At 48.7% G+C, this 17319-nt stretch overlaps 1 protein-coding gene across 2 annotated transcripts in view; it reads left to right on the top strand.

The window, feature by feature from the left end:
* The window catches only part of PDCD4 (programmed cell death 4), a 102431-nt gene that overhangs the window by 35049 nt on the left and 50063 nt on the right, over positions 1–17319 (top strand). The window contains exons 1-3 of one of the 2 annotated variants that reach the window (XM_075348225.1): positions 963–1063; positions 1917–1987; positions 9546–9824. In XM_075348225.1, the coding sequence (XP_075204340.1) occupies positions 1945–1987; positions 9546–9824 (322 nt within the window). In that variant the 5' untranslated portion in view covers positions 963–1063; positions 1917–1944. Of the gene's footprint in view, positions 1–962; positions 1064–1916; positions 1988–9545; positions 9825–17319 lie in introns of those variants that run through there. The other variant, XM_075348224.1, reaches the window with a different exon arrangement.

The raw sequence follows: 17319 nt of genomic DNA, 5'->3' as shown, positions 1-17319 counted from the left end.
AAATACCTTGTATCAATCTTGAAGATGCATATATACCAAAATCTCTTTTCCTAATTGTAATTTCTTGTCCTGTGGTTTTTAGGAACCTGCCAAAAAATATCATTTTATGTCCTGAATCCATTGATTGGATCAGTTATCTTTTGGACGGGGTCCGTCCTTATTAACATCACCTAATCCAAGTAAAGAAGGAGACTCTACTTAAATATAAAACCCCCTTTCTTGGCACTTGAATTCCTTATATGGGATGTACATGACAAAGGATTTATGGCTATGAATTGATATATAGTAAAATCGTATTAAAAAACTGATGTATACTCCATATACTATATCCCCCTTAGGGAATAAGCCTAACCGCTGTTTGTTTGAGTATATCTCCAAAGATATCCCTTATTGTTTGTGAATGAATGGTTGGGGGCGTGGTCGGAACGGAGATCACATGACCGCGGCCCTCTCCGTACGCTATTGGCCCGTATGCCGTTTGTGGTAAGCTGGGCTTGGAGGCAGGGCCAAGTGGCGATCATGTGACCGTGACGTACGTGACCTTGGCCCAGCATGCATCTGGCCAGGAACTGGCCTGAACATGTGATGGGGCCTCATGACACGATGGTCACATGTCGGGCCAAGTGACGCGATATTATGACACGATGGTCATGTGACCAGGGTCACATGGGGCGCGATTTTCAAAACGAGGCCATTTGAGACCGGATAAAAATGCCGGCGGCCTAATAGTTCATGTGGACATAATAAGAAGCGCGGCCCCTAGACCTGGTGTGTATGGAACCACACATCTAGGATGTTTTAGACTACATGCTCTTCTGATAAGGTAATATCGCTTATGGGGACTTTAACAGTGGTGTCTTTTTCTTTGCTTGAGTACCGTTTTTATTGGTCACTAGCTTACTATACCTTTTACATACTGCAGCCTCCAAATGCCTCCAAATGGTAAATTCCCCTGATGAATCGATAAGAGGAAACGCGTTGGGAAGAGAATAAGGAGGGCTTTTGAGCATACTTTGGCTGTTTCATTGGGCTGAATTGATAATATATATCATGCCCTACTAAGGTAATATTTTCTTCTGTCGGAGCAGTTGGGTGAGATATGAGACCCTGCTCATGCTAGATGATAAAAAGCAACCTGAGGTAAAAAGACTGGGTATATTCATGCAAATACATTAACCCTTGATTATGAGGGTATTGGATATTTGACCTATCTTCTACCTGCTTGTGTCCGTTTTTCTGTGTGGTCACTGATTCACGGGTGATAATTTTTATAGACTTTGAGTCTTTTTAAGAAATAGAATTAAAAGTTAAATTTTAATATTACCAATTGCTGTATATCTATATTTAATAAGGAAGTTGATCTGTATGGATCTGGCCTGTTGGGTTTTTCATAACCACACTATGATCGCCCCTTACATAGAGCCTGGTAAATGTCCTATAGCGGTAGCTTTCTGAAAAACTGTAAACCTGTATGGAAGGCTGGAGTCACACTAGTGTATGTATCCACTGGGATCTGCTAATGACACTCTCCATCTTCTGCTTTGCCTGTCTCTGCATATATCGCACTGCACTCTCATGTCATCAGAGTGCAGTCTGATAGTTTACATGTACCCATAGACTTGCATGGGTGAGTGATGCAGGACTCGCTGACAATCGCATCATGCTGCTATTTTTTCTCTCAGTCTGCTTAGTGCAGCGTAAAACCTTACAGGTCTGAGCTGCCTCATTACATAACATAGCACCGAGTGTAGAGCCAGATTTTCTCGCTTTGCACTCATGTGAGTCATACGTTAGTGTGACTCCGGCTGTAGCAAGATTTCTGCATAGAACGTCAAAAACTCCCCAGGGAGACCCATCTCTACTTTAGTATTCTGTTCCTTATTCTATTAATTCATTCCTATATTTTTTCTGTCCAGGGTGACCGATTGCTGTGGACAAGTAACGATGGAGGTAGAGCAACAAAGTGAAATAAATGCTAATCTAGTAGGTAAGTGTTTCCCGGCACAAATCTCCCGCTGCTCATGAAAGCCTCATTGATCATTACGTGTGGTGAGTGTTGGCTCATTAAGTCCAGTTAAAGTAATAAGGGTCAGTTGTATGTTTTACCACCTATTTATTGCACAGGATGTCATGTGCTTGAATAAAGTCCCTGAGTCCCAATCTTGGTGAAAGGAAAACACAGAATTGGGACTGTCTCTATGGATCTCCATGTACCATTATATGACCGTAAATGAGCTTTATACCTCGCAGTGCTTGCGGCTATGACTCCTGAGATCAGAGAATTGGGAATATATTGAAACGTGTAACATCCTACGATGTAACAGATCTGAAATTAATCCATTAGCTATGACAGCTGGATGTCAACGTATATCTAGATTCTCCAGGACCAGAAAAATGACCTTATAGAGATTGTACATTAGGCTGCTTTCACACCTCCGGTTTCTGCAATGCGGCACAATCCGGCACTTTGCAGGAAAATCGCAACCGTTTTTTTTTTGCTGCCGGTTGCGTTTTCTGCATAGACTTTAATTAGTGCCACATTGTGCCGCATGGCCTTGCGTTCCATCCGGTTTTTGCCGCATGCGGCAGATTTAGCCGATGCGGCGGCCGGATGGAACGTTGCCTGGCACGTTTTTTTCGTGCGGCAAAAGAAACCGCATCGCGCCGCATTCAGCCGATGCGGCGCATTTTTCAATGCATGCCTATGGCGGCCGGATGCGGCAAAAACCGCATCCGGCTGCCGCATGCGTTTTTTGCCACTGCGCATGCTCACTAGCATGCCGCAAGCGGCAAAAAACGGACGGGCCGCATGGGAAAAGCTTATGCAAAGGATGCGGTGTTTTCACCGCATCCGTTGCATAGCTTGCACAGCCGGATTGAGTCGCACTGCTCAAGCCGGATGTGTGAAAGCAGCCTTAGTATTATTTATTTATCCTGATGCTTCCTGTATGTAAACACCAGTTGTGCCTCCTGCCGCTCCAGCTCTTCACTGCTGGCTGTGGCAGTCATGTCGACATCATGTGACCACTGCAGCCAATCACTGAGCTCAGAGGTCTGGTGCTGTCTACATCAGCATTGAATCCGGTGATTGGCTGTAGGAGTCATGTGATAGTGCTGTGACTTCTTTACTGCAGACATATTAACAAAGAGCAGAGCGGCAGGGGGGTGAGTATCAAGTGGTTTTCCAGACTAAACCTAGATTTCTGCAGTCCTCCTGTGAGATTGCAGATTTCCAGATCCTGAGCATGTGGAATATTCCCATCACAAGTGGTCGCCACGTGGCCTCAAGTATGGAGTTGGCTTAGCTATGGTCGAGGCCTGACTAGCAATTTTTATTTTCTCAATATTCTATTAAAAGAAGTGGAAGAGAAGCCAGTAGGCAACGTGCCTGCAACTATGTATATGACGACCACTCAAGCTGGCAATAATCCATAAGGTGTCTGTCGGGTGCAGGTGTACGGAGCGGGCTGAGGAGCTAGGACCAAGCATGGCCTGCGCCCATTGCCACCTGTGAACATGGGGTGCCAATGGGTTGCCATAGCAGCTGAGATCCTGCTGAACTCGCTAGGATTGTCATGTTGGTGTACCCCAAAGTAGCACTGATAAAACGTCATCTCTCCATGCAAAAACAAACCCCTGCACGGATACATCGAAAAATAAAAAGTTACAGATCTCGGAGAATGGAAAAAACAAACTTTGCCCCCCAATATCTATACACCAAACAAAAATATAAACTCAGCGCTTCTTTGTTTTTCTTTCTTCCAGTTTTCATGAGATGAAGTAAAAAATATAAGACTTTTTTTTTCTATGTGCACAAAAGGCCTTTTTTGTCTTACATATTGTTCACAAATTTGTCTTTTGTGGGCGTCACACGGTAAAATATATCGGGCGATATGTCGTTGGGGTCACGTCGATAGTGACGCACATCCGGCATTGTCTGATAATATCGTAGCGTGTGACAGCCGTGCGACGGTGAACAAGCAGAAATACTCACCTTCTCGTTCATCGTTGACACGTCGCTCGGTTTCAAATAATCGTTCCTTCTTCTGCGCGCCGGTTGTTCATCGTTCCCGAGGCAGCACACATCACTCTGTGTGACACCTCAGGAACGACGAACTCAGCTTACCTGCGTCCCGCGGGCAATGCGGAAGGAAGGAGGTGGGCGGGATGTTTCATCCCGCTCATCTCCGCCCCTCCGCTTCTATTGGCCGGCTGCCGTGTGACGTCGTTGTGACGCCGAACGTCCCTCCCCCTTCAGGAAGTGGATGTTCACCGCCCACAGCGACGTCGCTCGAGAAGTAAGTGCGTGTGACGGGGATAAACGACATTGTGCGTGATTGTTGTACGTATACCTTGATTGTTGTACGTATACCCTCTTTCACTTGTAAAGCGCCATGGAATAAATGGCGCTATAATAATAATAATAAAATTATGCGCCACCGGCAACTAATTGCCCGTGACGCACAAACGACGGGGGCGGGCACGATCACTCGTGCAATCGCACAATAGATCGTCTCGTGTGAAGCCCGCATACGGCTGGGGTCACACTTGCGTATTGCTTCGATATGCTAATGACCCTCCGCTCAGGCTCTGCAGTGAGCATGAGCCAAGTGTCATGTGACTGTGACCTGATCTTGCGATCGGGTCACAGCTGCGGAGGAGAGGGCGGCTGCTGCGGAAGAGAGGGAGGGGTCAATCTCTCTATCTCCTCCATTGTCAGCCTGTGCATATATCGCACTGCACTTGAATGACATACCAGTGCAGTCTGTTTTTCTCACACCCATAGACTTGTATGGGTGTGAGTGACATGGCTCTCGCAGACAATCTATGCTGCGATTTTTTTTTTTTTTTTTTTTTTTTTTTTCTCCCCCTCTCTCCCTCCCCCCCCCTCAGTCCGTTTAGGGCTGAGGAAAAAATGCACAGATCTGAGCTGCAGCATTGTCTTAAATGAGGCCAAGTGCAATGCAATATTTTCTCACATTGCACTCGCGTGAGTCATAAGTGACTCCAGCCTAAAGTCTGTGTTAGTGATCACTTCTCTCTTTCTGAGATAATACATCCACCATTGTGGCTTGTCTAAGGCACACCTGTGCAATAATCATGCAGTCTAATCAGCATCTTGATATGCCACACCTGTACAGTGGATGGATTATCTCCACTCACTAAGGGCTCACTCACACTTGCGCTATTTTGACGCAAACGGAATCCGTCACTAATGTAGTACAGTTCATTTATTTACAGTGGAAGCGCAACATCGTGTGGACACAAGCGGGTACTGCATGACACACACACGCGCCATAGTAACGCGCTTCCACTGTAAATAAATGAACTGTACTACATTAGTGACGGATTCCGTTTGCGTCAAAATAGCGCAAGTGTGAAACTAGCCTAAGGCCCCCTTCACACATCCGTGTCTCCGGTACAGGTGGCGTCCGTTTTCACACATACTGGAGACACTGATACACGTAGACCCATTAAATAAAATAGGTCTGCACACACCGGCGTGTTTTCTCACAGACTGTGGTGTGTATCATAAGTGTGTCTGTGTGCTCCACACGTAGACATGTCCGTTTTTCTCCGGCAGCACGGGTGTCACACAGACCGCACGGATGTGATTCGTGTGACATCATTGTGACTCGTACCGGAGAAATTCATGTGTATGTGAAATAAAATGAATTTCTACACTCTCCTTCTTCAGCGCTGCGGTCTTCGGCCCTGCTGTCACTTGCTTCCGACCCCTGCTCATTATGCTCATCACATATTCACTGCACTGAAGCTGCAGCAGCGGGGAGTCAGCAGGGTCGGGGACCCAGAGGGGAAGACATCAGCAGCACGGACCGCAGCGCCAGGGACAGGTGAGCATAAAGTTTGTGTTCTCCGTGTGTTATCACTGATGGCACACTGAGAACACTCGTGCCAGAATCACGGCACACGAAGGGCCATACACACCTTTTACACGTCCGTGTTTCATCACATGCTCCTGGATTCATGTGGTTTCTAGCGCAGCATTAAACACGGATTTCTTTTATCCACATTGTTTTTTCACGGACGTGTGAAAGAGCCTAACACAGATTTTACACAAATTTGTGAACAATATTTGAGCGATCTTTGATTTCAGCTGATGAAAAACGGGAGCAGAAACAAGTGTTGCATTTATATTTTTGTTCAGTGCATATATAAAATTATATATTATGTTTATTTCATTTATTTTTTCCACCACATTAAAGAACAAAACTGTTCTGTTTCCGTATCGCTGCTTATGATATCGACATGGAGAGTCAAGTTTTCAGGTCATTCGCACAATAAATGTTGTAAAAACAAAACCCAATAAACAATGGTGGAATACATTTTTTTTTTTTTTTTTCCACCCCATGTGGAAATTTTTTGCCAGTACATAATCTGATTATAGTGAATGGTGTTGAAAACTACAACATGTCATGGAAAAAAAATGTGAGCCCTCATTCATCTCTGCAGACGGGAAAAAAATAATAAAAAATTTGTGTGAAGAGGAGGAAACATGAAGGATGCAGAAATGAAAGGTAGCCGCAGTTGTAAAGGGTTCAGCCGATTGCACAAGAATACTTGATCGAAACGTTTTGAACAATTACCAATTATGTTGTGTCCGTTGGTAGCAGAACTATGATTCCAATGAGGACCGCGCATAATATGAGCAGAGATCATAGAGGTCCTTATGGCCAAATGTGTTTGTTTATTCAGGTGGTAGATCTCAGTGCTCTTTTTGTGCCAGTCTCTGTGCTCGTTGTGCGCGGTTGGGGGGGTGGCGCTGTGTTTGTGCATATTGGGGTGTGGTCTTTCAACACTTGCTCTTGATCGTTCACTTTGTCCTTTACACCCGCTCCTCGCTGCTCTTTCTGTGGCGGTTTTCCAGTTCCTGCTGGTTTTGCACTTATCTGTCTCCTCCTTACCTCTGCAGTTCTTCTCCCCCCTCCTCCTCTAATGTGCGGTTTACAACCGACTAGTCTGATTGCACAACGCTTGCAGTTTGTTATTTACATGTAACATTGTGTAACTTTCTGATTTCTCTAATCTATGTTCCTTGGAGTGTATGCTGGGAAACCTCGCAGCTTGTTGGCATGACAGATTGTGTGAGCCCGTCCCGTATTTGTAACTTGTGCTCACCTGTGATAAACTTATTGCCGAGTGTAGATCGTGAACATCACAGCGGCAGTAACGTGGGGGGTTGAGGATAAAGAATAAAGAGGTATTAATGTATAAGTGTCTCACCACTAATGTAAATTTGCAAACACTCGGGACTAGAGTTGTGTAAAAAGACTCGTGCTGGCAGCGCGGTGGCTCAGTGGTTAGCACTGCAGTCTCGCAGCACTTGGTTCTTGGGTTTAAATCCCACCAAGGACAAAATCTGTAAGGAATTTGTATGTTCGCCCAGTGTCTGTGTGCCTTTCCTCCGGGTTCTCGGGTTTCCTCCCAGACTCCAAAAACAGGGAACTTAAGGCTACATGCGCACGCTGCTTTTTTTCCTGCTTTTTTGTTTGTTTTTTTTTGGCTGCAGTTTTGTTGTCAGAACTTTCTGACATTTGACTTCCCAGCAAAGTCTATGAGAAGCCAGATTTGTCATGCGCACGTTGCAGTTTGTCAGCGTTTTATTTGTCAAAGGTTTGTGACCAATAAAATGCAGCATGTTCATTCTTCCTGCGTTTTTGTCAACATTTGTCACAAAAACGCAGCAAAAACGCAGGGTGTTAAAAACGCACCAAAAACGCACCGAAAACACACCTAAAATTACATGCGTTTTTTGTGACATTTCCAGGCTCTCTCTGACAAGGTGCATTTTTGGCTGCAGTTTTGGCTGCAGTTTTGGCTGCAGTTTTGGCTGCAGTTTGTGAACACAAAAAGATGCAGCGTGCGCATGTAGCCTAAGATTGTGAGTCCCAATGGGGACAGTGATGATTAAATATATTCGAGGCACCTCAGATGCTGGTGCAACTAATTACCACCACACATGTCGCTGGGTGGGGGTACTTCTAGGATTTTTTTATAGGGCAACAGCAAGTATTTTACAATGCGGCTGGTCCCTAGAAAGTGAATTCCCCCATTGAGGGGGAAGGTGCACGGTTTAATTAGGCCTCTTGCTGCTGGAATCTGGTGTTTTTGGAAGCCCCTTCATATTTGAAGTTGGTAATGACAAATGCATGAAATTTCTATAAAAACCTCAGTATCTTCATCGCTGACTCTTATTTCTGCAGACTTCTGTCCTTCACCCCAGCAGCTGGATATCTGCTTTTGGGACCAATCCTGACTGAGGGCAGCTCATTCATGTCCAATCAGTGCTTTGATTTTTGTCGCAAATTTTTATTTTTTTGACCACCCACATTATATGGATTGACCACTGGTTCTCAATAGGATTAAGATATGGGGAGTTTCCTGGCCAAGGACCCAAATTGTCAATGTTTTGTTCACTGAGCCATTTAGTTATCACTTTTACCTTGTGACCTGGTCTCCATCATGCTGGCTGGAAAAATCATTGTTCATCACCAAATTGCTCCTGAATTGTTAGAAGTTGCTCTTGGAGGAGGTTTAGGTCTCCATTTTTATTCATGGCTGGTGTTCTTAGGCAAAATTATCGGTGATCCCCATTTCCTGGATGAGAAGCCCCCACACATGAATGCTTTCAGGAGACTTTACTGCTGGCAGGCACCGGACTCATGGTAGCGCTCAACTTTTCTTCTCCGAACACTCATTCTTCCAGATGCTCTAAACAGTCTGAAGGGGCTTCTCCACGGAAAATTACTTTTCCCCTGTTCTCTCCCATCCCATTCCTGTTCTTTTTGCAGAACGTCAATTGTTCTTGGCAAGAAGAGGATTTTTTTTTTTTTTTTTTGCTGTCCTTCATATCACAAAAGCAGCCTCAAAAAGTCTTGGCCTCCCTGTGTGTGCAGATGCACTGATGCCTGCCTGCTGCCATACCTGAGCAAGCTCTGCACTTATGTTGAACCGATCCTATAGCTGAGTCCTCTTTAGTAGAGATGAGCGGACCTGTTGACGTTCGGCTCGGCAGCTTCATCTGGACTTTAGATAAAGACCTGAAACCCAATTGCAGTCACTAATTGGGCACCGAGCCATACCCAAGCTCATATGTAAAGCACCCGAACTCCGAATCCAAACTGTTTTCTTGGTAAAGCCTGTGTTTGGTATGAACACCAAACTTCAGGTTCGCTCATCTTTACTCTTTAGGAGACGTCCTGGCATTTGCTGAACTTTCTTGGGCGCCCTGAAGCCTTCAGAGCAATTGAACTACTCTATGAGGTTCATGAAGATCTAATAAATTATTGTTTTAGGGGAAATCTTACAAGCTGCAATGTCCTTACCTGTAAAGCTCCTTTTGGTGTAAATCAATGATGACTGCGTGTGTTTCCTTGGAGGTAACCATCAATGATTTCAATGCTTGCCTGCCAGAGGATCCTAATTTGTCCTGATCATGCATATGTTCTTGATTGCAGAATTAATTCCCTTAGTTGTTATTATTATTATTATTATTTTATTTATTTTTTTTTTTTATCTCGCAGATAATGACTCCCTGTTTTATGGGGATGTAGAACAGAGTGGAACAGAGCAAATTAGGAATGAAGTGAATGGAAACGGGCCAGTATCTACAATAATTGAGGCCAGAGTTAATGCCAAAGCCAAGAGAAGACTCCGCAAGAATTCCTCCCGGGACTCCGGAAGAGGAGACTCCGTCAGTGACAATGGAGAAAATGGGCGAGGGTTACAGCCTACTAGTCCAAAGACAAAGCTCATGGATAGAAAATCCAGGACTGGGAAAGGGCGTGGACTTCCAAAGAAAGGTCTGTTCAGTATTGCGGTTTGGGCTTCATGGGTTTCTAATCCTTACTAATAGGGAAGAACCTTTTATCATGCCGATGCCATGTAACTGTGATTACATCCATGAGACGTTCCTCACCTGTCGGCAGGATTAATAACAATTCTGCATTGATTCCGATCATTCCAGGGGCTCATGTAAACTTCTCTGCATTTTAGCACAGATCACTATTTTTAATATTGTGACACCATTAATTCTAAGTACTGGAATTTCTCCAAAAGTTTATTTTTTCAGTGATGTATAGTCTTCTCATGTTCACAGAGGTGTGATTGACGTCCCAGCCGATTCCCCCACACATCCTCTCTGAGCCCATGTGCAGCAATGGACCGTACTACAGACGTGCACATTGATATCTCGCCTGTATGCCTCTGCTTACTGGTTCTCCCTATGTGAGCCGCGCAGGGCCTTTCTGAAATCTTGTCTGTTACCGCAGAGGTGCTGGATTTAGCTTTCATTGGGGATTCAGAGAGGGCTTGGCCGGAACATCAATCACGTCTCTGAGCATAATTGTTGCCAAATTTTTAAAGATTTTTACATGAACCCTTAAGTTGGTAGGAACTGAGTCTAAAAGGCACATGCATGGTGGTATAAGGCTAAGTTCACACTTCAGTTGTTTTGCATCAGTCACATGCGTTGCTTGACGCATGTGACTGATGCGTTGTACAACGGATGACAACGGTGACAAAGAAAAGAATTTCTTTGTCGGACTCCGTTGTATGCTGGGCGCGGAGCTCGGGGGGCGGAGCTGAGGACGTCAGTCCGCGGTCTGCATGGATGGGGACAGGTGAGTGTGTGTGAGTGTGTGTGTGTGTGTGTGTGTGTGTGTGTGTGTACACATGCGGAGTGCGGGAGGGGGCGGAGCCGAGTGGTGAAGTGTCGGCCTCCTTGCACACTGTATCCAGGGTAAATATCGGGTAACTAAAAGCAAAGCACTTTTTGCTTGGATGCAACACAGCATCATCAGTCACTATCCGTCACTAATAGAAGCCTATGGGGGAAAACAGGATTCCTGCAAAATATTTTGCAGGATACCGTAATTCCTCAAGGCTACAGATTGTGACTGATGCAAAACAACTGAAGTGTGAACTTAGCCTTAGCTGTAAATTCTGCTGACTGTGAAAGAAGTCGACCATGACAAATCAGTTTGTGAACAGTGATCCAGTTTTTAGTATGCTTTTGGGGATCAACTATTTACTATGCCCAAAATCAGTGTCCAGTGAATAGGAACATTTATGTTTACATTCTGAGGCTGGTCCTGACCTGGTCCTGCTCACATACCTGATGAGATGTCCCCAGACTGCTCACATGCCGCTGGGGGTCCGGACCCAGAGACTGCTCACATGCTGTTGGGGTCGGGGTCCTGAGACTGGTCTTAGGATCCAGACCCCCAGCAGCATGAGACCCCATGTAACTGCTCATGTACTGCTGGGGGTCCAGGTACTGAGGCTCCCTGAGACTGCTCACATCCTACTAAAGGGTGTAGGTCATGAGACTGGTCACATGCTGCTGGGGGTCTGGGTCCTGAGACCCCATGAAACTGCACACCAGCTGCTGCAGGTCCATCCACTTAGGCCCCCTGAGACTGCTCACATCTTGCTGGGGTTCCGGGTCCTGAGACCTCATGAGACTGGTCGAATGCTGCTGGGAGTCTGGGTCCTGGGACTGGGCACATACTGCTGATGGTCCGGGTCCTGAGACCGCCTGAGGCTGCTCGCGCGCGCTCTGGACCGCCTGAGGCTGCTCGCGCGCGCTCTGGACCTCACTGCACACAGATCAGGGTACAGCTCAATACTAGGCCTATGAGTCCGTTCATTTTCTAGATGTAAACTAGATTGTCACATTTTATTGTTTTTTGCACCAAATTCTTCAAAATAGCGCACATGGGTAGATGAATTTTTGAGCAAAATCTTCTTAAATTTTGCCCTTAAATTGATGTCCCACGAAAACAAATTACCGTATTTTTCGCTTTATAAGACGCACCTGATTATAAGACGCACCCCCAAATTTGGTGAAGGAAAAGAGAAAGAAAGATTTTTGTGTACTCACCGTAAAATCTCTTTCTCTGAGTCTTCATTGGGGGACACAGGACCATGGGACACAGGACCATGGGTTATGCTGCTGTCACTAGGAGGCTGACACTAAGTAGACAGAAAAAGTTAGCTCCTCCCCAGCAGTATACACCCCGAGCCGGAGGCGGACTCAATCAGTTTAGTGCACAAGCAGTAGGAGGAGAACCAAACAACCCTAGATAAGACAAGGTAAAAACTATAACCAAATAGTCGTGCGACCAATGGCCTGGGAATATGGCCACTGAGGCAACAGGCAGGTAATTATGTAACCAAAAAACACAAGCAGGGTGGGTGCTGTGTCCCCCAATGAAGACTCAGAGAAAGAGATTTTACGGTGAGTACACAAAAATCTTTCTTTCTCCATCGTTTCATTGGGGGACACAGGACCATGGGACGTCCAAAAGCAGTCCCTGGGTGGGAAGAGAACCATCACCGGAGATCGGTAGGAAACCGCTTCCTCCTGTCGGGCTTGACCCAGACGTACAAACACCTACCTTGTTACAGGTGTGCTACTGCCGCCCACAAAGATAACGGCAAGACTGGCCTCTGCCAAAGCTTGGGTGTGAACCTGATAGGAACTAGTAAAGGTATGCCGACTAGACCAGGTGGTAGCCCGGCGGACATGGTCGGTCAACGTCTGAAGTCCAAACATCCAAGAGGCTCCCCTTGGACGGTAGAATGCGGCGTAGGTCCGTCTTCCACGCGATAGGCTTCACATATGACGGAATGGATCCATGTGGCAATCCTGGCCCTGGGCGCCGGCATGCGTCTCCTGGGACCGGGTGAAAGGATGAACTGACTGTCGGTGTAAACCGAAAAGTGAGGACCTGAAGACATAAACGACTGAGGGCTCGTACCAGCTCAGGAACGAACTAGGCCCTTTTCAGGCTGAGAGAAGATACTAGGACCGAACCCGAAAACCCAATCTCCTTATCTGGAAGGAAGGCGGGCTGCCTTGGACCGAAAAGGAGGGTAGTGGCCATAGCACCCCCCTTGCCCTGCTGGAGGACCTGGAAAAAAGGGGGGAAAAGGCAACAAGAGAGGGCTGTCCACCCGGATGCCCTTTGAAAAAAAGAGACGGCCACGAGGAGCCCACCTAACCAAACAGGTGGGAGTAGGAAGCACTCGGAAAGGTCCAAACCGAGAGCCTTGAAGTGAACCCATCGCTAGATTAAGGTCTCATGTTTCTAGTGGACGGTGATGCCGCCGAGCCAGATGGACGCTTGTCTGCGTGAAAAACCTTGATCGTGGGACGAGAAGTGATAAGTCTCTGAGACCGAAATGACCGCGTCGACACCTGGCCCCTAGAGGGACGCGCTAGAAAGCCGCATCCAGATCTGACTGCAAGCATGGCAGCAGTGCAGGAAGGGAGAGAGAGAGAGAAGAGAAGATGTGCTCCTCACACCCCGGAGGAGCTCTACACGTGTGGTAATAAATCTTCGAGGGAACCGGCTTCCCGGTCTCCATCATTGTCTGCATCCTTCTTGCCAACCGGCCTGTACGAGCTAGTACCCGGGATCCGCTCCTAAGGCCGTCAAACTTAGGACTTCTGAGTCCTGGTGGAAGAGAGGGCCCCGACACGGAAGAACTGGACGGTCTGGAAGGCGCCACGGGGCATCTGCGAGGAGTTGAGTGAGTTCTGTGAACTATGCTCGCCTGGGCCACTCCAGAGCCACCTTCTGCCTTGGTCCATCTTGAGAGCCCTCGAGATCATGGGAAGCCGTGGGGAGATGCCCGAGAGATTGAACTGGCCTCACGGCCGGGCGAGGGCGTCGACACCTAGTGCAGAGAAGGGGGCACCCTTGATGCGCCGTTGACTAGAAAGCTGGATCGGGAGACCAATAGGACCACGACTGGAGGTCTTCCTTCGTCGATCTGGCTGGTGATTTCCCTGTTGAGGAGCCATTTGCCTAGGCGAGGCCCTTCCTGCCGAGAAAAAACGGCCGTCCAAACGTCCACGGTAGGGATGTGTACCGCCGAGATTAGAGAGCGACGAGATCCGGCCCAGAGCAAGATCTTTTTGACCTCTTCCTTTGTCATGACACTCCCAGCGCCTCCCTGGTGGATGAAGCACGCCACCGCTGTGGCATGGTCCGACTGGAACCTGACCGGGCAACCTCGTCCCCTCGTCCCAGTGAAGAAATCGTAACCGGGCTAATCGGATGGATCTGATTTCCGGAATGTTGAAGGGGAGACAACACTCTAGGGGTGTCCCTCGGGACTGTGCTGTGGGATGGTGGAATAGCGTACCCCAGCATAGGAGACTGATGACGGTTGATACTATTCTCCAGAGGAGACGGAGAGGGGACCTTCCCAAGGGACGGTTACGAAGACTGGTCCACTAAGAAGGGATTGGCGGGTCCCCAGGGCAAACGGAAGCTACCTATCTCCGTTCTTCAGTGGGGTCCTCTGGAAGGCCAAGGATGAAAACTGGTAAGTGTACCGCCGCTATCACCTCCACCAACAGCCGAGGACTCGCATACCGAACCCGACTCGGTGCGGGGAAGAAAACTACTCCTGCGTGAAGAGTAGCTTCCCTTGGATGGTCTCGAATAACGTGTCTAAAGGGATGATCTACCGGGTCGGGGTCTGAAAGGACTCCAACCGGTAGCTCAGCTACCCTAGTAGCGAAAAAGTGACGATGACGGTCTAAACCCCAAGACGAGGGTCCTTGAAGGAAGAAGGCTGGACCACCAGGTCGTTTATGTGCGGAGTGACCCTAGCGGCCCCGTAGAGAAGGATGTGCAGGGACAGGCGCCCTGATCCCTGCAAGCGCTCCTAAAAAAAAAACTGGAATGGCCCGCTGCAATGCACGGCGGAGGGACTGTTGGAGAGATAGAGGCGCCCTGACGGTTGCGGCTCGAACGGACTGGAACCGAGCGGTGAGGCGACGATCCTGAGCGTCTGGGCCGATGCTGGGAAGAGATGTGCTCCTCCCTCACGTAGCCTAGGGGAGAGATGTACTCTTCCCTCACATAGCCTAGGGGATCCACTGGACTAACCTATCTCCGAAGGGACGGTCACCTAAGGGCGGAAGGGAAGTCAGCGACTCCTTAGATGTCGCCTCCGCGTTCCAGATCCTGAGTCAGAGGTCTCGCCGGGTGGTCACACTGCTGCTATAGGCTCAGGCCGTGCAGCTGGCAGACGCCAGGGCTTTGATGAGAAGGTACTTACCGAAGATGACAACCAGTGCTGAATCAGCAGAGATGGAACGTAGTCCGCTGCGTAGGGTGTCCGTGGAGTCCCTGAGAGACGTCACGTTAGTGATGATAAGCCAGGCGGATCCCTGGCGGGTCGATCACAGGGGGGTATGCCCCTTCTCTCCGGAGCCCTTTGGAGAAGGGATAATGACAATAACAAGACTTACCGCTGGTAAACGTCCTGTCTGGATGTTGTCTGTGATGAAGCAGTAACTCGGCGAACTACTGGATGTCCACTGAATACATCATGGGTCCGCCAGAAAAGTCTTAAAGGAGACCTGTGTGCTCAGAGAGAAGAGGACTATCCGCGCTCTTATGGTCTGACTCACCATTTCTTCTAGGCTATTCGTCATGCGCCGAACATCGGGCGCCTGCTCGGAATCCAGCCGAGGTGGTACATCTGGGTCATCACCAGAGAGGTCGGATAAGGTCCCTGGTACGGGACTCACCTCCCCCGGTGAGTGCACGGAGAGAAAAGGGCTGTCCGTACCTTTTAAGGCTTGACTCACCATTTTTTACCAGGCTATTCGTCATGCGCCAAACGTCCGGGTCCTCCTGCTCGGAGTCCAGCAGAGGTGGAACGCCTGGGCCATCACCCGAGAGGTCGAAAGGCTACCAGAGGAGAGGCAGTCTGGACCTGGGGATTAAGGTGAAACCTGGGGGTGCAGAAGATGAGACCTGGCGGGTCCGCTTTGAGCAGAGGAAAAGGTCCCTGGAACGGGACTCACCTCCCCGGGGGATTGCGCCAGTCTTGTAGATGGTATGACAGAGCGTCGGCCGGGGACGCAGCGCATGCGCACCAACCCGAGGGACGTCAGCGAGGGGATTTATGGCCTGAGACAGGGCGCTCCCCAGCCGGCAGGGGCGGGATACAGGGGCGTGCAGTGCCAGGGGCTGCGGTAGTGTAAATACTAATTTGACATATGTGGGATAATTCACAACTGAGGGAACCGCCAATAACTAATATCTCAAGCTCTGAAAACTCTATATACTAACCCTATTGAGATGTGTATCTCTGATGTAAACCAAGAGCCGGAATAAGTACTGTAAGAGTTAATATATATATCTACATTTACATATAATGTAATAAACTCAGCCCATAATAAAAGAAAAAAACAACCACTATCCTTTTAATGAACGTGGCTAATTTGTGGTCTATTTTTTCCCTGATATGAGGGTTGCTGCAGCCTCAGCAACCCGCAGACCAGAGGACTGCTATAATCCCTCTTTTCTTCTTTTTTTTTTTTTTTAAAATGGATGCTCAGGAGGCTGGAGGCGGGCCGAGGAGAGCGGGAAAAATCATCCACCGCCCCCCTGTGATGCCTGGGGCTGGGAGGAGGGCGGAGACGGAGCGGCCGGCGGCCAATAGCGCTGCGGCGGGAGGAAGGCCTGGGACGCCGGGGACAGGGCTGAAGCCGGGGCCTAAATTTTGAATCTGCCGGCGCAGGGGAAGGTAGAGACCGGCGGTCCTACCTGCGAAAACGGCGGCGCAGCAGCGATGTTGGGATGCCGGCCGGGAGCCCTGCGTGCGTGCCGGTACACTCCGCCGCCCGGTGGGACGTGGCCGGGGCGCCCGGCGACTAGGCCCAGACCGGGGCCTAAATTTTTGCAGCTGCCCGATGGAGGAGAAGGTTGGAGAGGGCGTCCTACCTGATCAGCGGCGGCGCATCTGTCCAGTGTGCAGGTCCTGCACATGTGCCTGTGTGCTCCGCACGCCGAAGGAATGGCTGCGGGCACCAGGGAAAAAGATGAGGAAGGCAGGGAGGTGGACGCCGGTGGGGGGTGGGAGCCCCTGTGGAAATGTAGCAGCGCTGCGGGCCCCATCACAAATCCTGATGCGCTGCAGAGGTCCAGTCCCTATTGCCGAGCCCCTTGCACCCTTTGGGGTGATACCGCAGGGTGAATAGGGGGTGCCCAGGAAGGTTCTGCCCCGCGTCCACCCCGGGAGTGGTACCACGGAAAATGAACGGGGGAGAGGGCCCGAGTTCTCAAGCCTCTGCGACCCTGGGGAGTGGTACCCACAGGGCTGCGAAAGGATGAGTGAAGAAAAATAACGATACCTGTGGAAACAGAGAGGTACAGGGATGAGAGCGACGAGCGTCGCCGAGAAAAAATGAAAAAAATTCGCAAAAAATCAAATGGCTGAATGGGGCCCAGCCGGCCCACATCAGCCTCCTACGACACTAAGCAA

Source organism: Anomaloglossus baeobatrachus, chromosome 5 (genome assembly GCF_048569485.1).
Source record: "Anomaloglossus baeobatrachus isolate aAnoBae1 chromosome 5, aAnoBae1.hap1, whole genome shotgun sequence".
Taxonomy (NCBI): Eukaryota; Metazoa; Chordata; class Amphibia; order Anura; family Aromobatidae; genus Anomaloglossus; species Anomaloglossus baeobatrachus.
Note: the sequence above shows the minus strand (reverse complement) of the source record. Positions and strands in the feature narration are given on the sequence as shown.